This window comes from Sitodiplosis mosellana, unplaced genomic scaffold, assembly GCF_009176505.1.
Source record: "Sitodiplosis mosellana isolate CC-2019 unplaced genomic scaffold, AAFC_SMos_1.0 Smas_scaffold_47, whole genome shotgun sequence".
Classification (NCBI taxonomy): domain Eukaryota; kingdom Metazoa; phylum Arthropoda; class Insecta; order Diptera; family Cecidomyiidae; genus Sitodiplosis; species Sitodiplosis mosellana.
Window position 1 is genome coordinate 1,633,650 of NW_022595289.1, and position 24,335 is coordinate 1,657,984.

Sequence of the window (24,335 nt, forward strand, 5' to 3'; positions counted from 1 at the left end):
TCGACGACCATTCCCACCTTATTTGTGAATCGTGCATATTAATGGCCTCGTAATGGCTTGAGTACTGGATTGATATCAATACTTTTTAAACGATTTTCTCCCGCAGGGAAAAGACCACGCTCATTTTTTATCAAATCGTCAAGTATTTAAAATCCATAAAACGGAATCACATTAACAACAATCAATTTACGTTGGGTGATAGATGTGCTGATGGCGGTGAAATCATCGCTTTCAAATAAAACTTGCTTTTCATTTGGTTAATAAACAAAACTTGCTCAAATCATATCCTGGACGCTGGTTGCTTTTGCTGCGGCTGCTGTTAATGTTGAGAGAATCGATTTGCCATTCTCGTGAAATCACCTGAGCTTCATGCCGTATATTTTCGTTGGCATTCGTTCACTTTAAATTTATCAAAACTGTTGCAACCGATTGCATGTGGTCGTTTTCTGAGTGTTCGTATGCTTTACGGCGTTGTTGAATGTGTATACTTTTGTGTACTTGAAGTGAATACAGGTAATGATTTATGAGTTTATTTTTGTGCATTCAGCATTGTCGTTTTTCGTTCCATTACAAACGAGCAGACGATAAAGTTCATTAAAAATAGTTTTATGTGGAGAAATGACATTCACATTTTAACTGAGTAATGCATTTTATAACATTTTCTTCCATTTATATTCGTGCATGTTGGGGTTGCGGGGATTTTCCCGATTTTCTCACTGCTGTTAAATTGAAATGAGACGCGCGAGCGCGCTTCGCAGCCAACAACCGTAAGTGAAATGGAAATGTTGAATATGTTGAAACACAATTTATTCTGTGCTTTTTTGTCACAGGAGAAAAAAAACTCGAACGAAAATTCGTTTACAATTGAAAGCGCCCAAACATCAAATGAACTAAATTCAATATTCGTTTTTCTCTCTCACTCACTCGTTTCAACACCACTGTTGGATGCTACACCACATTCGTATACACTTTCAGGGAATCTGTTGGAAAAGTGCAGTGTTCTGTATGCTGTCGTATTTGTTTAGTTGTTTAGCACACTCCACATTTATAAATAAATGTAAATTTTTCCATTTCAAACGTTTTCACTCTTTGGTTTTGCATTTTTTCCCTCTTCTTTTTCATCATGTTCAATTCTTGGAGTATAATTAAAAAAGTTTCTCATTAAAATGCATTTTATCATTGCGATGAAAGAGAGAAAGAGAGAGTGGGGGACCGAGACGAATGCTTGCATTTCCTTTCCCATTCTCATTCCAAACTGGAACAGAGAGACTGAAAATACTATTGCTTTCATTGTTGATATTGCGAGATAGAGAGAGAGAGAGAGAGAGAGAGAGAGAGAGAGCTGCAAAGGTGTTGAGGGTATCATTAAACCGAAATACAAAATAACACCGAAAAAGTAGACCGAATCCACAACGGGAGAAAAAGAGTTAGATCAAATGCATTTTGTTTGAGATTCTTTTTTCTAAAATCAACTCGTGTTAATATCTTCTCTAAATGAATAATTTTGTTGTTGCTGCTGTTGTTGAATAATGACTTGCTCGCTTTTGGCTTTGTTCACACATTTGTATACGCATTCATTTGCTAACCGTTTTATAAACTAAATGAGAAATTGAAATTTTGTGAAAGCTTTTTCCGTAAATAGGTGATTCACAAACTTTCCGACTTAATGGGATTTATGAGTATGAAATTTTTGTTAGTCTAAACTTTGAACTTCAAAGCGATTAAATTTACAGAACAAAACTCAAATTTTCGATTCTGGAAACTTTTCAAATTTTTCTGTGATTGAAAATTGTCAATTACAACTGAAAACTGTGTATTATTTGGGTTTTAAAAGAAAAAATTGATTTGAAATTGAGTACAAGTTTTGTTACGCAGTTTTTTGTTTTTAAAAATTGGCGCCACTGTCTGTGAATAATTTAGCGTAATTCTAGCCGTTAGTCATGAGCGTGTCATGCTTGAACATAGATAACGAATGAACGGATATTGCATGCTATTTTTCTCTGCAAAACAATGCTTGTGCGTTGAGAATCTGTCGAGCGGTGAGTTGACTGAATTATAAGTTTTCATTGACCATCACATATTTTCTAGTCGATTATCTTTTTTTTTTTAATTTTCCGCTGGGCACAATTCAGTATTTTTATTTGTTCATGCAATTCCTATGATAAATCGTCTTTAAGAACCTGATATAACATTTTAGGTATGTTTGTGTGTCTGTGTGTGCGTGTGTGTGTGTGTGTGTGTAATAGCAGCCTATCGTGAATACAGTTTGAGGTCAATAAATCTAGTTTTCTATAGAACAGTTTTTTTCTTCTTTCATTTAATTCAATATAATGACGAGATAAACGGATTTTTGTTTTTCATATTTTCCTATGATGCACGTAATAGATGCACTTTGTTCACATTGAACGTGGTTAAACCGTGCACTGCAAATATATTTATGGCATAAACTGGTTTTTCAGAGAATACATAACTTTTTTTTAGCTGGAACTTTTATTAACTTGTAGTGTATAATAAAGATGGATTGTCGCTTTTTGACTCGGTTGTTCTATCTCTTGGCATTTTTAATATTCAATATCGATTCGCTTCTGATAACGCTGTTCTATCTCTTTCTCTCTCTCATTGCACCACTGTCTATGCAATTCTATTTGCTCCGAAAGGGTTTCCCGTCGGCATTTTGCATCATTCTGTTCTGTTCGGTGCCAATGCCATTCAGGCTGCTGCCAGTCGTTTGAGGCGTGCACGCAGACTATCGAAATTCCTCGGGAACCGATTTGAATATACAATAAGCAGCAAATAAAGAAGAAAAACCGTCAGCGATACATATTCCATATAATATCTGCTCCACGCTCTTGGTGTTCTAGATAAATTTTGACTTGAATGGTCTGATACAGAATAAGAATAGACGTTGCTCTGAGTCGATGCTAGAACCTTTGAAAATGGTAATCAAACTTGAACAAAAATGTTCATTCGACATTCGCATCAAAATGGCATTATCCAGGACAAAGACTGTTTGCAGAATCGGCCCGCAGTGATGGGGCAGTGCAGAAGCCATTCTGCCGTTGATACACAGATAAAACATCACATTTACCTACATCGCATTTTTTTTCTTGGATTTCCGATAAGAGAACGAATTCGTATTGAAATTACTAATTAATACTTGAAGACTGTTGTTTCATATCATGAGCTAAGATCAAATCGATATACACTTGAAACCAGAGTTATTATTGTGAAAAAGAAACCGGCGCACAATGATATGAGAGAACTAAAAGCAAAAAAATCTTGAACTAACCACAATGAGTAATAATAATTTCGTCTGCAACCGTATCTGGTATGCATGAAATATTAAACGGACGAACGTGGAACATTGGCGCACAAACGTCCAGCGTCCGTTTGCGTACAGATTACATCTCTGTGGCATTCATAGCTATTTGATATTCAGCACCTTAACGCTCGACTATTTCATTGGTTTCGTGGTTATGAAATCACTTCACGTTCTCTAGCGATCAATTTTATCCATTTTCGTCGTGCGTTTGCTCTCTGCCGATATCATTTGCGATTATAAATTATTTTTGGTCAGTTATTAATTTATTGTTATCTCGTCTCACAGTTGAGAGCTGAACATTGAAAAATCGTCTTCTTAATTGAGTGAATTACATGCGCATCAATGCTAATTTCAAGCTGGAAAGCCTCGAAAATGGACGCTTTCTGCGTTCCACTGTATCACGATTTGAATAGCATTGATATTGAATCGAATAACGTAGATTTTAGAAAAAAAAATTTTTTAACCTTCATCAAGATATGTAGCCGCATTTCAAAGCAAATTTTCTTGTTCGATTATCTTCGTGATTGTTGTTTTCTTCCTCTTTTTGCTTCAGCAATAATTTAAATTCGATTCGGTGCATCGTTTTCCTTGTGAAAATAAAAGAACGAAATCATTTATGGCTGAATTGCCTTGAAGAAGATTCTCAAAGCATTCACGCAAAATGGAAATGATTGAACGAAAGCAACGAATGAAAGTAAAAAAAAGTATTGCTAAATCGTTGCAGTATGAACTTTCCATTGCTGAGCTTTGACCGTTTTGTGCAATAATTCCGAATCAATTGATGATTTCCAATGGAAAATGTATTTTTTTAAACTTAATTTCGCGAGATCTATTTGCTTGATTCTCGGGACTTGATTTTTGTGTGTGCAATGCTAAAGTCAAATTCATTTTTCATGCCTCATCTGGGTGACGTTTCAACATTATATAGTATGGGCCGATCGAGAACCTGTTGCGTTGTTACAAATTCGTGATTCGATGAAAGATTACAATTGTCTGCTTTTTTTCCATTTCGATTTGATGATCGTTGCGATTGCTAAATGCATCATAATTCATGTTGAATATCGAGCATGAAAGCCTCATAAACATCTGAGTTTTGCAAATAGAATCAAAACTCAACATATGCCACAGATATAATTTAATAACAGCTTCAAATAAACGTTATTTATTGATATGGTTTTTCTGTCTAAGCGTATTGCGATTTGCTCCTTTCATTTGTTATGAATGTTCCATTCGTGCATCGTGTGTGTTTTTTTGTTCGATTCGATGCAAACGAAACGCAAATGAAAATGGGCAATAATATGGAAAAGCAATAATTTATCGAATTAAAAACAAGCAGAAATTACAAACATATGTATTATTGATATGAACCAATTGCACTCGAGGTCTTCCACACTCTTGTGTAGCTGTATTACTTTTTTTCGTGTGTAATTTTTTGTGTGCGCGTCAGATGGTTTTGTTCGCGAATTTTATACGAAAAGAAGTAATTGGAAAGGTGCCCATTAAAATCAACGTCACGCCGTGCCTTTTTCTCTCTTCGCTACAACGATATTCATTTCTTGTGCTCTCTCGGTTAAATTTTGTCCTTCTGGGGATTCTTTTCGCCGAAACATTTCTATTTCGTTTCAACGCCATGCGCTCGACTCGTTTTATTTGAATTGAGAAAGAAAGAACGCAAAAAATGTTTTCTTCATCTCGTTCACTCAGATCATCGGTTGTTTGCCTTATGCGTCTGAACTCTAAAGCGTCTACATGTTTGAGATTGGTTTGTTGTCGTGTTATAGTCGTTATTATCATGATGTTCCTTGTTCGTGCGTTCTAAACTGCTGCGCACGTTGCTAGTTACGCCGTGTTTTCTGTCATGCCAATAAACTCACCACAACCGTCTTTGTAGTGCAAAATTCTTAGAAAATATGAACAAACATGAGCTTGTTTTTATTCCTCTTTCACTTTTGTTGTTTTATTTCATTCGGTTTTTTCTCTGCTTTGCTTTCAGTCGTTTGTTTAAAATTATTCTGAAGCTGAACGCAACAACAAAAACGACACAGGCCACGTTTTGTTCTCGTTTCGCTTCAATCGAATGGTAACGGCAAGCAATCCAAATAGGTACATCGCATTCAGTATTCCGTATTTCGAACACGAATTGAACGAATATGCAGGCGCGATGGTAAACGCCAAACAAATCGCTAGACGATCACATTCAATATTCAAGTTTATTACCTCACAAGATCGCTCTGCACACCTTCATCAACATAGTTTGTGCGAAATGAGAATCTCTCTTCTTTTCTTGTGATCGCAATGTTTGTATTATGCAATAATCTGCTTGTTTTTCCTATTTTAAGGCCGGCGTTTTGCATTAGACACGTAAATTGATAGTTTCGACGTTACGGAAATTGTACGCTTTGCAGAAACGAACATTTGAAATGACTGCATTTCTTCCATGCGGAAAAAACACAGAAAAGCATTTTGCCGTAGATCGATTTCACTTGAACGAAAATCTACAAAGCAAGAATATAAACCATACCACAACCGGAGATTCTTCAGCAATGCACACGAAAAAAATAGCGATTTTAATGAGCAACAGCGGTGATGGATGGATCAGAAATGTCGAATTGCTTTCATGTTTTGCAATAAAAATTGATTTATGCTTACAAACAGATTGACGGAAAACACCAAAACCGTCTCTATCGTTAAACGTTTCGAACGAATTCATTGTGAATATCTCAATTTATTCTGTCCATAGAATCGGGGATCGTGAACGAAATAACAATTTAATTTTTATAAACCGTAAATTTTGAATTAGAAAATATCCCATTGAAATAATGAGCAATTCATTTTATCTTTCAAAGCCGTATCGCTATCGGAGGTTTTTTTTTAGTTCTGATGATATTGGTTTGAGTTCATGGTCAACGGTGAAACTAACGCATAAATTGCCATTTTTGTTGAAGCACTTCAAAGAATGCATACAATGTCAGGTTGAAAACCTTTTGTCAATTGCATTTCAACTTCTTGGTTTCTTCTTTTTTCATCGTCGTTGCTGTCGTTCAAGTGTCGTCGAGTGGACGTTGCCACGATGATGGTGTCGGATGGAGAAGCCAAGCAAAACGTTTTATGTACGGACGCATTTACACAATCCGCATTTTATAAATAAAACTTAAGTTTTGTTTTCATTTCGCGTGCAGCTGTCGATACCATCGGCCAAATCAACCGCAAACCTGCAAAGTGTGATGGATTCTGGACGCTTGGTTCAGAGACGTTCACAAGTTGCACGTCATCATACAACCAGTTGATGCGCTACGTGCCAATGATTGCGATGATAGATTTTGCATGGAAATTACACTCGTCTTCTTCTTGTAATATTCCAAACCTTATCTCCAGTGGATTGTGTGCTTGGCTGCTCAATCGCTGTTTATGAGTCTTTCCATGCAATCAGTTCAGTGCAGCGAACATTCTTTGATTTTCATTGTTATTACCTATTCCCAGAGCTCTTGATGCGTGCGCTCTCCTAACATCAGTAATTCAAACGATGTGCAGCGGCTGTATATAATAAACATAAAAATGTTTTTGCTCTTTATTTCTTTTTCACTTTTTTTTCTGCGTGCCTTTGTTTCATCTTCAAAAGAGTTTGGTTTTCCGTTTGAAAAGTGTTTACAACATTCGTGCAAAAAACAGGTTGCTGAATCGCAGCGTTTAAGAAAACAGTTTAAACCATTTTTTTTCTCTGTATAGTATGCAAATTTAATCGCCGAAAATTCACATTTCATGAATGAATTCTTCTTTGAAGTATTCTTTTTCCTTTCTTCAGGAAGTAAAAAGAGATCTAAGGCGATTATGAACGAAAAAGGCCGACGAATCCCATTTTAAAAGCTATCAAAAGCGAGTAAATGGATGCATTATATTGAAAAATATCCCATCGGATTTTATAATATGAATTCGATTTCGAAATATTGCACACCGCAGGCGGTTATTTTATTCGCATTCAATGAGACTTTTTTTCTCTCGTTTAAAACACTTCTTTGGACTGAAGTGATCAGGTAGATTTCTATAGACGCTTACTTTAATTAATAGTTTCCCATCGTTTATCTCGCCACTCTTTTTGCATTTCGATAAAATATTCCAAATCAATGAGTTGGTTTGTCGAATGCGATGAGTTTTATGTCTTCACACTTTTTATTCGTATGTAAAAAGTCAAACAGTAAATGAAATGTACGTGTTAGATGATTCATTTTTATGATGTCAAAGCTCAAATTTGACTAGACTAAATAGATAGGTTGAATGTCCACATAACGGTACGCTATATGTTTGATACTATTTAGTGATTTGTCCAAAGGAAAAAAAATGAAAAGAAAAACTGTGTACGGATTTGTTGTCGACAAAAAATGAATCGCATGCAACAGCCTCAGGCTTCATTGCGCCACTGAATACACATTGTCGACTGCTGTAATTTCTCAAGTTGGCTGAAAAAATTCACTTTACACATTGACCTTTGAAAGTCAAGTTAAACGGTGCTTCGAAAATCGATGAACAATGATTATCGATGGAGGTGCACAAACTTTCAAAACGGAGAAAATTTCAGTATCAATGTAAAGATGTAATTACCTGCTGTGCATTTTGAATTGGACCTTAAATTCTCAGAGTTGAACGAAAAAAAAATTCGGAAAAATTAGCACAAGTCATAAATGAATACGTTACGAACCGGTTTGTTCTGTTCGATCGAAAATATAAAAAAATCGAAGCGGTAAATATAAACATTGTGCGCTTCGATTAACGTTTGACACAATTTCATCCGTAGCCAAAACGAACAATGGCATAAAAAAATTACAAAAATTTGACCGTTTCCTAAACCACACAAGCGCCGCAAACATTATTATGATTAATAAATTGCACAGACGAGTCAACAAGAAAAATGCAAAGTAAGCGCAATTTATACTACATTTGGGTGATTTTCTTTTGTTAAGCCATTTTGTGGTTCCAAGTTCAATATTGAAAACTGTCCGAATGCACTGGCGCGATGTGCATGATGTGCTCACTCAAATGAATAGAAAATGTACATATCCAGACATCAAAATTAGCGTAGCTAAATTTTTAGCATGGTGAGGAACGAACAGAAAGGATCAATCGACTGCATTTTAATGTTGTTTTGAGTTTAATTAACGAACATGTTCGAAAAAAATAACGGATTCCAATAGTACGCTCGTGTATGGGCCATACAATGAACAAATGTGATGAACATCAGAAATGGCAATAACACACATGCAGACGGACGGTAATTGTTCAATTTTCGTTTCAGTGAGCCGACAAAAGCATACATATTCCTCACGCACACTCACACACCTTCAACCACCATAATCATCATCATCATCGTCGTCGTCGTCATTATTATTATCATTTTGTGTGTGTATCCCGGTACAAATGAAACGTGTTCCTGCTAAAATGGCAAAGAATGTAAAGTGGGAACCAACGCATGAGCCGAATTGCAAGCGCAATCGTTCACATAGAGAATGAGTAACAGGCGATTGTTTATTTGCCAGTCTTTTTTCGTTGTTGTTCATCTTTTTTTTATTCCGTTGCGGTGCGCAATTTATTTATTACGTAAAACTTGATTGGCCCGTTATTGGCGTTGCATGGGCATCACACACATCTCAAGTCGCACATTGTTTGTTTATTCTTAAGACTATCGCATGTAAAGAAAACGTTTTTTTCCTTTACTTTTTGCCTCTTTGTAGCCGCACCATTGAAATTTATTTGCGGCAAACAATTTTGTGGCATTTTTTTGCGTCATGAGCATTTTATCACGAAGCCGCAAGCGATTTGTCGGTAGCTTGAAGAATTTAGTGATTTGTCAATTCTGGCGATGATATAACACGAAATCACGGTTTCGTTCCTCGGATCGCATTTTATTTAGATCGCATTACACTACATTGCATTGCATTGCAATAATTTAGTTTCAATGACTCAGTTTGAATTCAGTTGAACGTGTGTACCTTTGACATTATCTCCGCAAGCGATCGATTACTTTGTATGGAAATATTTTGAAATGGAAATCAATTGTATTAAATCGATTGTAATGGCCCAAATTTATTGATGGTCATCTTTGATTGAACATTTTCGTTTTATTTATGAATCTGATGCGACAACACGTACATTGAAAACGGGGAATGAAATCTATTAACCCACATGCAACTATAAACAAATCAAAAAGCAAATATTTCGAGTGAGAACCATCATTTCGAGCGGTGTAACACGAGTTTCTATATTTATTTTCGATTAAAGCATGACCAAGAATTCTCATCATACGTGCTTATGCAAACAACAAAGATGATGACCTCTTCGTTGCTTCAGAATGGATAGAAAGAGAGAGAGAGAGAGAGAACATACGAGTCGATTTAGTGAAATCTGAAGATTTCGGGTTTCAAGTACCATTTTCATTGAGTTACCACAACAATAACGCGTTTTTTCTTCGTATATGTGCAATTGCAGTACGAGAACACAATAAGAATTCAAGCCTTGATCTTGATGTTTTTACAATGGGTTTTCAATTTCTGAGAGAATCCATTTTGCGTCGTTAAAATGCATTCGAAAATTACGTATGTCATCATATCAAGAAACCGAAATATGGTTTTCATTACATCATCATTATGAAATCAGAATGCCGTTATTCAACACAAATCATATGTCGTGTCATTGGTTAATTTATTCGTTCAACGGCCATTTGATGGAGTTTCAACCGAGATGGTTCCAACGATGAAACTGTTTCACATTCTTTATGGAAATGCAGTGACTAAAAGTCATTAGTTCTCTGTTTGGTTCGGGATTTTATCATTATCACCAATGAAATCATCGCTTTAGTTTTCTTACACTTTCGAAAATAGTATTTGAATGGCTAAGGTTTGGGTTATCGTTGAAGTGCTAACAAAACAGAACTGCCGTTAATTTTGTAGTGATGAATCTAATCTATTCCGGATATTTTTAACAGCGTGAGCGGTGCACGTCATGCACTTAGAACATAGCGTAGCTAACAAATCTGAATGTTCACAAAATAGACAAATTTTGGCCATAAAGAATAGAAAAGCATCGTGGCTGTAAAGTATATTTTGCCGTTTGTGCCACAGACCTTAATATTTTTTTGTTGGAAAATGTTATGGATCATAAATAGATAATGAAGTACAGCACGGTTGTTTTTTTCTAAAGACATCGATTATAGGCAAATGGAAGAAACGTAACAAAGGATAACAATATATATGTAAAAAACGAAACAAATGCGATTGAACTATAAAATTCAGTCATTGACCCCCATAGTAGAAAAAAAACAAACTATTCGTGATTAACGACTTTGTAACCAATTTTTTCTTTCTTTGTCCACACAAGGACTTTCAAATGGGTTTGATAATGCACCGTTCCAATGCAGTGTTCTTTTCACTAACTGAGTTTTTCGGTGGTTCCGGTAGCAATGTAGACTGTGTTCCACATTATCCAAGGGCTGTTAATTTTGGATGAAAGTTGTGCAGGGTCTACATGTTAATGTCAAATTATCCTTGAATGATATGAACAAAATTTATATAACCAATGAACTTGGCTGTGGCCAGTGAAAAGAAGAAATAAAATGTAATTAATCACGTGGCTCAACAAAGTATTCGCCACAAATGTATTGTATATGATGAAAATATTTCAGTGTGTCGCACGAATGCATCCAACTGTATCAATCGGCAATGCTCCCATTTTGTCAGTCATTTTTTTCCATTTCGTTTTTTTTATGGTTTTGGGAAACAGAACATATGTAAACAAATTGTTTGGGATACGATATCGATCGGATGGCAAATGCAATCGCATGAGTCGAAGTCATGAATCACTCGGAACGCAATCAATCAGTTGAGAATGAATATGCGCGTAGATATGATATGCCGTTCATGCATAATTAATGACCGAAATAGCGGACCACGAAATTTCAAATGAATTATATCAACCGAACGAAGTTCAGCTTGACCCATAACAATCGCTAGTAAACACAACTCTCGCTTATCGCGAGATAATTGAAATATGGGCAAATTCGAGCAATGTTTATGTCATCGTAATGGGAGGGGGAGATATACATACACACTCGATGTGTGTATTTCGTCGGATGGACGTGTGTGTTGCAACATTAAGAATTCAAAGCTGGCCATTCAGCGAGTGAAGAGCGCTTGATAATTATCATTTATGCAACATCATTTGATTGCATTTTTACGAGAGAATGACATAGGAAGTTCGAAAAAAGCATTCGTCTACGCTGGGTCCCCTATCATACAAAACATTCAACACTGGTGCCCATTGTAAAATAATTTAAATGAAATTTTATTATGGTGTGTGTGTGCTTGGAACGGAATACAGCGATGCTTCGAGTGCAGTTTAAAACAAGAGGGTCATTGAAAAAGAGCGAAAAACCAACGCAAAAACACACTGCATCTAGAATAAACATTCATCACAAGCAATCGGCCGAAGCGATTCCGTTCACACCAATCTGTCAACTTATTTCCATAAGCCGCACCAAATCAGATGAATGGCTGTTGATGGCTGGCAAAGCAGCTTGCTGTCTTGTTACTTTCTGGTTAAGTGCATTGCATGCGCTCTCCAAAACATTGCGCGCTCCGTTTCTGGCGTGCACTGATTAAGTTTTACTGCTTCTTTTTCGAGTAGCATAAATCAAACAGCGTGCCGGTTCATAATCACGAAAACGTGAAAGAAAAAAATCTCGTTTATCTTCGAACGAAATGAACGAAAAATAAAACTATTTTTCCGTGTAAAATTTTTAATATGTACATTTACTGGAGAAGAGTGACGCCTCTGTGGATATTTCTAGAAATACGACCGCTAGTTTTACTATTTTCTCTCTCTTTCTTTCTTACCTCACCTCAAGTGTCACTTTCGAATATTAAGGTCCAATATAAATATTCAATAGTTCGAAAAAAAATTATGTTATTTTTAACGAAATTCATAGCGATGGTTTCACAGTAATGCATCGTGCGCTGCATTCGTCATGAATTTATAGGCAGTTAGGATAGGCAAAACATATGTATTATCATCACACTTTCGAACGACCAAATATGAACTTGATCTCTTTTTGTAACTGTTCATCACTCTTTTTTCTCTCTCCTCCGCCACTGCAGTCTCCCTGATTTTCATAGTCAACAAAATCGTTGTCCGATATTGTGCAGCACGAATCAAACCGACACCAACTCGCTCGTAGGCACGCCGACCGACTCTGTGTGTTTGTAATTAAATGACTTGTTTTGGATTTGCCGTATAGTGTGGCGGCCATGCACGCATTTTTAATTAAATTGAGTGTTTCGGTCTCGGACCGTTCTCGCTTCGATCAATTTTATTCATCGACGGCATTGCAAAGCGGCATATGCTAATAAGGCAGACGACCACGAAAAGGAAGGAGTGTTTTTTTATTATACGTGACCATCCAATGCATTAATACTCCGATCAATGACCATTTTACGTGCTCTCTTAAAAACATATAAAATCGAATGAACATCGAGCCAGCTTCATGCAGTTTTCTATTTAGACAATAGCATAAAGGAAGGAATCGATGATGAAAATATAAAAAATTTTACATTGTTTTTAATTTACACGATTTCCTGACAATACCAAATACGAAAAATTATGCTGGTTCTGTGTGCAGTTCTGTTTTTTCTTCCTCCATTGGAACAGGATATCGTTAATGTTATCCAAACAAATCTTCTAAGCCAGTTACTTCAAGTCGATGCTGATTTATGGTTAAGCGATTGAGTCTGCCTTTATAATTAGATTCCCAAAATGAATTCACCATGTCGATGGGTCGAATGTCGGCAGTTTTCATCTTGCAAACAAGAACAGACAATCAATCTTCGGCATCATACATTCTCATCCATATTGCTTTCCGCCGAAATGCAACAACGACGACCGCTTGAAAAGGCGTTCGAGATAGCCATCTATGATGATGATGATGGTATTTTCAATGTTTTGTTTTTCAATCAAACAACTCATTTTGTAGGAAATGAAACACCATTGGGCTTACATTTTAACACCATTATCTTCGTTTTCCTTTGACCGAAAAACGCATATTTATGAAACTTTGAGTAGCGTAACAGAATCTCATAGAAGATTAGTTAATTAAATTGCTTCGGAAATAAGTGCAGCAAGTATCGAAAAAAACTGTGATTACTGACCAAGAAAAAAAAGTTAACATTGACAATGGGCCACGAAAAGATCAACCAGTATGCTGTTCGTATAATTATGCAGTAAATGTTTTTACTGATTGCGTTCAAGTGTGTGTTTGTCGGTGGTCGTTTTTTGTTTGTTTGCCAAAAGAAAGTTAAAGAGACCGAGATTTTCTCAAAACGATAAACGACGGTGATCATGTTTCACTTGTTGACTTGTTCCGTGACTTCGAATCCAAGCCAGAAATCAAAAGGTGTGGGCTCGTTTTTCTTTTACCAAAAAAAAGTAAGATAAAAAACAAATCTACGTCGTTCGTTTACTTTTTCTCTTGTTGCGTTGCTATTGCCAATTGAGAAACGTTTCTCCGTTTATTTAAATGGCGCTGCATCGATTGTAAAAACACCGTTTTATTTGATGCAATCAATCACTTTCAGGGCCTTTGGTGTGTATTGATGAACACTGAGCAGAAAACGAAAAAAAATGTCCACAGAGAAAAACCGCGGGCAAAATTTTCGCACAGGAAATCAAAAAGAGCTAAAAAAAAATACCGACGAATCAAATACTGTGAATGCGTACATTGTGCATTGTACCTAACCCAAACACTGGCGATGTGACATTTACATCGAAATCGGGACGCAGAGAAAAGGTACAAAAACATCCATTGTTGGAGACTGTTTGTCGATAATCTCTATCTACTCGTTGGTTGGTCGGATTTGCTGTCGTTGTTATTGTTGCTGTTCTCGCGATCATTACTGATCATTCATTTAATCGAAATACATTTGTTTACATTTACGTGCACCGCCACCGCCAACAATTGGCCCAGAGCTCATATGCTCGATGCTTCATTTTCCCTCTCGCTCTCTCTCTCTCTCACTCACACTCACTGTTAAAACTCGGTTATTGTTGTCGCGCGTTCATTGAAATTTCATTTGTATGGATGCGAACGACCATATTTTTATTTAGAGTTCAATTTTACTTTTGCCATTAATATTATGTAGATTGTTAATGTTTATTTGTTTTCAATATCAGTGACTCCAATTCGGTCGAGAGTAATGGATTCCATAAAAATATATACACAATGAGTGAAAATGACGACAGCGGAAAAAAACAGCAACAACGACAACAACAGCCATTTTAAATAGAACAATACCAATGGCGAATAAATTAAAATGTGCAACATATTCGCAACGTGAGTTTAAATGTCGATTGAGTGTAGATGGAATATTGTGTATGTTTTTTAACGAAATATAAAAAAGGGGGCCATACGAAATAAAAATTGTCCAACTTACATTTTATCAATATGACACCGTTGTGTGCCGTATCGATCGATGATTTCATCATGTTGAAGAACATCAATGATGGCGAAGTAAATGCAAATTAACATATCCTTGTGAAAATAACACTCGATTAAATTTTCCGACTCTGATGATGTTTTTCAATTGCTTGATTATCATTTAATGGAACAATGATTGCCTTTGTTTTTCACTGTGATTGTTTTTTCTTATTTTAGTTTCTTTTTGTTCACCCACCCGATCCGGTGTGCGGAAAACTGTTTGAAATGTGATCAACCACTTTTCTTTCGACGCTTTCGTTGTGGGAAACGTTTCGATGCTTAAATTATCGTTTTGCGTGTGCTGTTCACGGGTGCACGTTTCTCGAGCAAAATTTATGGTTATTGTGTAAATTAAACCAAATGCACACAATTCGATCGGAGTTCGGGTACATTTCACAGAAACACAATCGTAACATCATTACTAATTAGTGCAAACATGGCGATTTCGATTCTCTCACTTGGCGAAGTTTTCTGTTCACAAATGCTAATCAAATTCCCATTGAACTAACTCCAATTGAATTTATTCTCGCACACGAAGTGCAAATAGAAATCTAAGTTAATGAACTTGATTTGCTTTCATTCGAAAACCAAATACAAAAAATGTCGATGCACACACGGCTTTCTTTCGATTGTTTGCTATTTAAATTGTGCTGTTCATTTCGAGTAGAGTGTAAAATCATATCCGATTTAAGTGCACATACTTTGTGCTGCGTCTGTCTTCCATTCACTGTTCTCAAGCTTATGTGGAATGACGCGCGCGCGCGAACGATGTAGCTGCAAAATGGCCAACAGAAAATGGACTTCTGATCGTTAATTTATGTGTTAAACGGGGACTGCTGCTGGATTTGTTGTCACGTTTGTATTGAGCACGTTTTGTTTTGTGCTCTCGTGTTTTTAGTGTCCCGCCGAGTGATCCGCACAATTAATGAATCAATGCAATTTGCGTCTTTGAATGGCTATAACAATACAGTTGTGGCAATGGGCATAAGCCGTGTGAATGGGTCGACGTCACGAGAGGGGTGCTGTGCTTCAGCCGCTGTGACCACTGCAACGACTGACTTCTTTTTTGATTTTGTTGTTGTGTTCTTATTAGCACTTCAGTCGCTATTTTTGTTTCGTCGCCGTAATAAATAGCAGAGTCGCGAGAAAAGAAAACCGTGGATACAAAATCACGCAACACGAGTCGTTTGTAATCGGTACGGTGACAAACGGTTATAAATCACTATTGTATGCGTCGTTCTATTGAAACAACCAATAATAAATACATACACTCATGACATCCATTTCGACAGATTTACTTAGAAAAACTTTTCACTTTTCACATGCATCAAGTTTGATTTATTCGAGTTCACACTTTTCGAAGATTGCACAAGAAAATTTTTCTTATAAAAACATCTTTTCTAGCCAGCATTGTTTTGTTATGGTGTCTTTTTCATCTCGTAACTTCTATTCTGCGTGTTTTCACGAATCGTTTCGGTTAAAACGGAATTCACATTACACAGAGACGGTTTTAGCTCATTGAATTTAATTGGGTATCTTTCTTGGTTTTACGATCGCCGAGTTTCCGAACAAGCGCAGTTTAGATAAGTAATACCGAAGTGTTTTTTTTTCTCTATTTGAATGTGTGAGTCGCCATTTGCCAGACTCACACTCGCATTTATTCGGTCAACGTTTTCGCTGCGTATATGTATGGTTCAAACATACGGTCGCGCATTCGCCCATTGAATGAATATAAAATTTTAATTTGATTCCATATAATTCGAAAAATGTTTCAAATGATTCAAAGCACTGACTAAAAATATCGTTGCCTCGATTTTGCATTTGGTGGCACCGATTGCGCGTGCCGTTGAGATATTCTATGAATTTAAATCACTCGCACTGGCAGGCAGCTACGTATTGAATTCAATCAAAACATTCGCAACAAATTTTGCCGTACACTTTGATCTGATATCTGCTTCGACAAAATGGGTAAGTTTACTGTTTTAGTCTCAAACTACACGGTTAAAGATTCTGATATTTTGATGGTTATGTAAAAATGATATGGTTTCTTCCATTTTTTCACTTGTTTTTCGTTAAATCGTCACATTTTAAGCCTGTTTACGATTGGATGCACAGAATAACTGCACTAAGTACACACTGTGTACATCAACGCTGCAGTGGTCTGAAATTGGATTGGCAACAGAAACTCTGTTGAATTCCACAACAATTCATGGAATCACTATAATTTACTGTATTTTAGGCGCAAACTAACACTCACAAATCTACACATTAAAACTTAGTCCAAAGTAGTATTTTCTATAGAAAAAAGAACCGAATTACAAATGAATTTTTTTTTCAATTTTTCACACGACTTCCATTGCAAAAACGACAAGATTTCAGTGAAAATGTGTGTATAAATACAGAAAATCAACGCACATAAAGCATACTGCAGCAGTGCCAAAGTACAAACGGATTGTAACTAAAATCATATAACGATGAAACATTCTACTATGCTATATATCATTGAAAGCCGCACGGTGTGGTGAATATAATGAAATGTAGTGTAAGCAAAGCAAAGCAAAGAAACAAGCAAACGGCTCGATAAATTCGTATGTGCACAAGCAGCAGCAGCAGCAACAGGAATCCAACAACAACAATAACAAACATATGATGGTTGTTGTTGCATTATGCTGAGCTGCGGGCTCAGCAGCGATGCTCACCGTTTTACCGCGTTTGTTTATGTGTATGTGGGCACAAATACATTGAAAAGTCATGCTTCTTTCCGATATATTCCATACCTTACAATTACACCGACAGAGTCCGATAGGTTTTACCACATACTGATCGAGAGAGAGAGAGAGAATGATCGTTCATTTTCAAATGAAAATGCAAACAACAACCATTACTACATTTGACACGTTTATTCTATCGTATTTACAATGAATCGTCTGTATTTTTATTTTACTTTTCAGCTTCATATGCTCACATTTGTTTATCTGGTTAGTGTGTCTCCATGATTAGAAGCGTTGTAGTGTGGTCGTTGCTTTACGGCTTTGTTGGTGTGTGCCCGCTTGTGATTGTGCATGTGAGCGTTCGTAATTTTAAGTTTTTTGTTGTTTATTCCTGACGTGAATTCATTCGCCGAATTTGTGTTCATTTCTCAGATGCGACTCATTCAAACACATTACACACAGTGTTTATGTGTATATTTCCAGCGAATTTCGGCCTGTTGCAGCCGATATAAATAAAAAACTACATTGAGCCGCGGTCATCGATGGTCAAGTAGCGAATGTTCATTGCGGCCACGGCAGTATGACCCACGATCATTTCGCACAACGCTCCTTCACATGCATCATTCTCGCTTAATTTCACTTTAGTTTTTACTTATCTCAGCACTTGGGGTTTTGAATGTTATTTCTGCTCTCTGCGATGGACCGAACCGAACGGACCCGAACGTTGTGTGGCAAGCAATTCAAATTGGAAGAGTTTGCTGAGGTTTCTTTCCACTTACTCTTGTGTTGCGGTTGCATGAACAGCCAATTTGGAATGCGTCGCATCCAAAGCAGCAATGATGACGATGTGAGAATTATTTAAGTGAACAAAAATCAAGAGAACTTCTCTCAGAGCCTCTAATGTGTAAATGAAAAAAGAATATCCCAAGTTCTTGGCTGGCTCTCTTTCGTCATATTTTTTCCTCTGTTCAATGTTCATGTGGTAGGTTCATTTCTTGTGTTTATATTTGCGCCGAGAAGCACTTTGACGATTCCATCATTGCTTTAGGGCTAGAAAGGCAGACATGCTTTACATCATAAATGCATCTCATCACTGGCCTCTTGAATTACAAATGTAAATATGAAACAAACTATTTATTGCTCTTCGTGTCTTTTATTTGATATTATATTTTATGCTGTAAAAACTACTCTTTACTTTATGGTATTTGATACCACTTGAAAAAAGCGAACGTCTGATGCAGAACACAAAAAATGAAAAATCATTGTAATTTTTTGAATAAACTATTCGGGTTACTATTTACCTTTGAGTCAATATAAGGTTATAGGTGCTAGGACCCCACTTCGCCAACTAGTTCTTGTGATGTAGTATCAGTGCGTGGACGATATAATATTTCCTTTATCGTCTGAACTTTAAATGCTATTGACCTTTTTGATGATTCGAAATGTAGTTTTAATAAATTATCATTTCCAACATCTTCGTTCATGTTTCAAACGCATTTTGATTCATGGGAAGAATTTATTGATGTAATAAAAATTCTCTCGAAAAATAATTCGGTAAATTCTCCACTTCATTTCAATTATTGATTATGAATTTCCAGTGAGGTTGAGCCAAGATATGTGCACGTAGTTCTTTATAGGCTGATAAAGTTTTATATCGGTGCGAACAAATCAAATAAACTGCAACATTGGTTGTTATTTTTTTGTGCGTTGTCGGGATGGCAATCGATCAACATGTTGTGATGAACTACAACCGTATGAACAGCATTCATTTGTTGAATTCGTTCGAATTTTATTATCACATAGGACCGACCGACGTAGTAGCACACAACTTCAATTGCATTGAGTCGTTGATCATGGCGTAGTCGGTACACATTCACCATATGCTTGTCGTTTATTTGGATACGATGTAGACTGCTGCAATGGAGCTCACGTTCCAAATGTATGAGTTCATCGTGGATTACAATTTCATTGGGACCGTAGCGTATCGCGTACACTGTGTACCTATACATATATATGAGTAAACAATTTACAATCAAACGCAACATTTATGAGTTGACGCGAACAAATTTTATTGTTTCAATTCTTGTAAAAACTCGTTCACCTCACGCTTCGCTCCCGACTCCTTTTCCTATGACACACACAACAAATATCGTTGCTTGTTATAGCATAACTTTTGTTGTTCGTTCGATGCACTTCACGGTATTTCCATTTCCCATTTACATAAATGTACATTTGCAGGGTATCCTTAAAATGCTCTAACATCGAAGCGGTAATAGTGACGACGAAGGTACGTGATAAAAACATTCGAACTCGAAATAAAATTTCGGAATTTGTTTTATCAATATTATTTCGCGTTGTAAACAGAAAAAAATGTTTCCCTTTTTTTACTCAGATTCTTTTTTCACCACTTAGCTTCTACTTCATCGGCTGTCAGTGTTCGATTTCGATGTACAACTTGTTAATAAAATATAGTGCATAGCACTACGAATTGAAGCAATTGAAAGCTGTAATAAATTCGATAATTCCCGCACCATAAAACAACCATGAATTCAACGAGTTGAGTTGAGTTGCGTCGGAATTCTTGGGCTACGCAATTTTAACGTATTCGAATATTTTATAAATTCATTTTGTTGCTGTTTGCGATGTTTTGTTGTCTGCCTCCTCAGTTCATGTGCCAGTTTTACTCGGACCAGTGGAAACTTTGCTTCCTAGCTTTCGCTTTCTCAGCGATGCTATTATATCAGAAAAGGTTTGTTACCTATTAGAAGGTTTCATATAAATCGTAGTAAGTGTGTCACGTTTCACACTTTTATTATTACAAACGATCTGCAACCGATGACTTCAGCAAGCCCATTCGAACAGAAAGAAAACTATCCATTCTTCTTTATCTAAAGTATGAGCTGATGTTACTCACTTGAAGATAAGAGAAATGATAAAAACGAACTTTATTACTCACACTTTCGTTGATAACAACATTAAACCGGACAAATTGCACAGGGAATGGCATTAAGATAGTCACCTTTCAGATAATACGTCAGCAAATAAATCGATACTTCGGATCATTTCTAATGGGTTATTTTGAAATTAGCCGATATTTATCAAGTATAAAATGAAAGATAATGAAAAGTGCAGATTATTTATTAGCTTACTCATCTCGTTCTTAAGTTCAATGTGCTTCTCTTTTCTCATCTCTTCAATTCCGTCCGTGTTCGTTGTACATCACTGGAAATTCCAGTACTGTCTCTTATCACTTTCCACGCTACGCTGTAAGAAAGAATTTAAACTATTCGTCTTATCATTTCCAAGCATTCATCTCATTCAGGTTGAAATGTTTTTCGAGTGATTTCAGTGACATTTATGTTAATGAATGGAACAGAATCAGTTTTTTTTTCGTTGAATGCATCGCATTTGGTTGCTTCTGCTTTTTTAATGCTTAACGATAGGCGCTGAGTGTTGATGATGTTGTTTGAGATAACAACGAAATCAACATAATTATGAACATTGGACGTTCTTTATCGAACCGAAATAAAAAAAAAATCAACGCTGCTGCCAATAAAATGTGAGCGCTACGTGTACACAATACACGTGCGCTCGCTTGGCATTCTCTCGCCATACGCAAAGAATTTATTCGGTGTTTTCTTTTTATAGAAAGTAAAATGTTTTCATAAATATTTCGTATAATTTATGGAACAAGTTTCACGTTGTGCTCGTCGCTTTTGAACATTGTTTATGGCTCCATATCGGTTCTCGGATTACACATGTAATGATGATTTCGCAGCATTCGGTGGACATGTTGACTGAAAATAAGAATAAGTACACTGTTGTCTGATCGAGTAATTTGTGCCGATGCTGCTGCTGCTGGCGACATGATTATTTATCACCTCATACATTTATTCATTCACTTTTCGCCCTTTGTCAGTCTGTTCTTTCTGTAGACGGACATGTCAATTGTTTTTTTCACAGCGATAAATTTATTGAAGTCTTTATTCGACCGGTCTAGAAAAATTAATGTTGAGGGGAACAGATTTTGTTTCATTTTCATTCAATTTCTTTGATTCTTGAAGAAAAATATTCAGAATGAATTCAAAATCGTTAGTGCATTTGCATTAATCGAATTGAATGGAGCTGGAACGACTGGAAAACAAAGCTCATGCTTCCATTGCATACCAAACGCCACAATTTATGCAACCACAATTAAATGCATTTCTTCCAATTTACGTATCGCTAAAGCTACTGCATGCGAATCTATTTTACGTAGAACCGTTTTCGATCGCTTGAACTGAACAGCAACATTTAATTAAATTTCTGTTTGTTTTTTCTACATCCCTGTAATTTGAAACGAAACAATAAAATTTGTAGCATCTACAATTTATTTGGATGAATCGATGTTTCATTCAGTTTTTCTAAAATGTCGACACAAACCGAGAGCAAAAAACGCCTGAATATATGCAATTCATCATATTGAAGTTTTCTTGTTACTCAGCAAAAGTTTCCAGCATTTTCAGTTGTAAAAGAATATTTGGTAAATTTCAAAGACTTCGAAAATCAGTGATGATGAGACACATGCCAACCGAATTTGATTTAATCGATGCGACAGCACAAGTTGCATTGTCATCTTGAAAAGAAATGAATAGGGTTACATTTTTAGACTGTCAAAAAAAGAGCTGAGTTTTCAAATGAAACTTTTATAAACGGAGATTATTGCAGAGTTGTTGAAATGTCTCCCTTTTTAACTGCAAGTACCCTTCAATTTGAAAAAATCCTGTTGTTGCTATGAGATGTACTCGGCGGAGGGGGGTATGATTAAAATGAAAAGCTCATGATGTCATTCGGGGGAACTCAACGGGACGAATATCAGGTATATATCTCCAAAACGAGCTGTTGCAAATATATTTTTATTTGGTGTGGCATTCCATTTATACGATTAATTAAAAAAAGAGAACACAATCTACGTAAAATATTCTTTATCAAGACATTCGTTTGAATTACAAACAGCTGGCTCAATACTTATAATATAAAAACAAGGTGTCTTACTTCCGTAAGGTAACCTTTTCTACACGACCTTACGACCCATAAATAACGCTAGATTTTGCGATTTTTAGCGTTCAAAAATCGAAAAAAAAACTGATTTTTAATAGGTCAAAAAATCTGGAGCGATTGAAATTTTCATTTTTTGCGTACAGCTTACTAGTACAGTGCACCACGCACCTACCCTACGACCCTAAAATAACACTAGATTTTGCGAACCGGCGTTCAAAAATCGAAGAAAAACTGATTTTTAATGGATCAAAAAATCCGGGGTGATCGCAAGACTTTTCATACACGACATGGTCGTGTGGAAAAGTAATACCAGTGAAAATTCGTTTGATAATTTCTTTTGCATTGAAATTTTTGCGTTCGAAAATCAAAGTATAAGGAAAGTATTGGTTAAACGTAATCAAAAGTAGAAACTTCATTGGATTTTCACTGAATTCTAGATTGATTTATGGACCATATACATTTGGTGTTAGAAAAGCATTGAATAAAGGCTTCAAAAAAGAAGAAAAAAATCACATTGCATCCATTTGTTCTCTTTGCCGAATGGCAAAAGGCCAAAGGGGAACTAAATCTCTGAATGACATGATGGACGAAGATAAATGAAGCGATTATTTGGTAGCTGTGATGAGAATAACATGGATTCTTGTATACCTTGAATGACATTAAAATACCGTCATAAATGAGGCAAAAGATGATGGTATCGTCAATGCGGTGTACGATGTTTCGGTTGAGCTGGAAAGCGTATTTACGCTGTTGCCTTTTTGGAGGTTATCTATTACACTGATTAAGTGCATGACATTTAATTTAGAGCGACTCTCAGTCGATGCAGAAAAAACAAATTTAATAGCGAGAGAACATTGGAAAACCAACGAAAGAAAAAAAAAGAGAAAGAATCTCGGCAAATGTCTGTTGTCTCAATATCAAAATCTGTCAACAGAACGTAAATGAAGCTGACGTTCACATAAAATGCTGAAATAAAAAAGTGTACACTCGTCAAGCGATGTCTCTTGGCGGAGCCCAAATTTTCCGTGCCTTTGCGTTGTTTACAGGAAAAAAATAAGAAAAAAGAGAATATCTCTATGTGATGGCATCATGATGGCTTCGTCTTCCATCTTAATCGCTCTTTTTTATTTATCTCAATCAACTTCATCATTTCTTACTTTATCGAAATTCTCATACACATTTTTTTTTGTTCTAGGGCTTAACGAATTTTCTTTCCCTCAAATCAATTGCGTTTTTTTCGCTTTATTCTGAATTTGAGTTTGCTACCATTTTTTCCATTTTTTTTACGCACACAAGTTTCATTCTTTTATTTTCATCTTCATTTGGTTTATAAGTCTGCGATGAATCAACAAAGGGGGACGCCAAAGAGATTGATAGCACAGAGCCATTCATCCATAGACCTGCTGGAATGCGTGCTTGCTCGTGGAAAATAAAGGGAGTGCATAACAAAAGAAAGAAATTCATAAGAATGGTTACGAACAAAGCTTTAAGCCCATTAAAATGAAATAATTTTGATGAATTTGCATTTCATTCTACAAATTTTTGATCGCTGCCTTTCATTCTTTAGTTTTTTTCTAATTTGAGGTTCTATAAAAATCAACGGCAAGCCGTCCTGCTGATATCGCTTTTCCATTTGCGCTATTATTGGCCCAACAAACTTCGTATTACTTTTACTTTTATGATAAACATGCCGCTCGCAAGTTATTTGCAAAGTCTTCTCTCTTTCCTTTTTTGCATTTGAACATGTGAT

General features: G+C 36.2%; 1 protein-coding gene across 1 annotated transcript in view; it reads right to left on the reverse strand.

Annotated features, from left to right (window-relative positions):
• LOC129570091 (rho guanine nucleotide exchange factor 10-like protein) overlaps window positions 1-17,294 on the reverse strand; it is a 106,276-nt gene extending 88,982 nt beyond the window's left edge. Inside the window, exon 1 of the mRNA XM_055449498.1 lies at window positions 14,791-17,294. Within this exon, the coding sequence (XP_055305473.1) occupies window positions 14,791-14,854 (64 nt within the window). The 5' untranslated portion in view covers window positions 14,855-17,294. The remainder of the gene's footprint in view (window positions 1-14,790) is intronic.
• Between the last annotated feature and the right edge of the window lie 7,041 nt (window positions 17,295-24,335).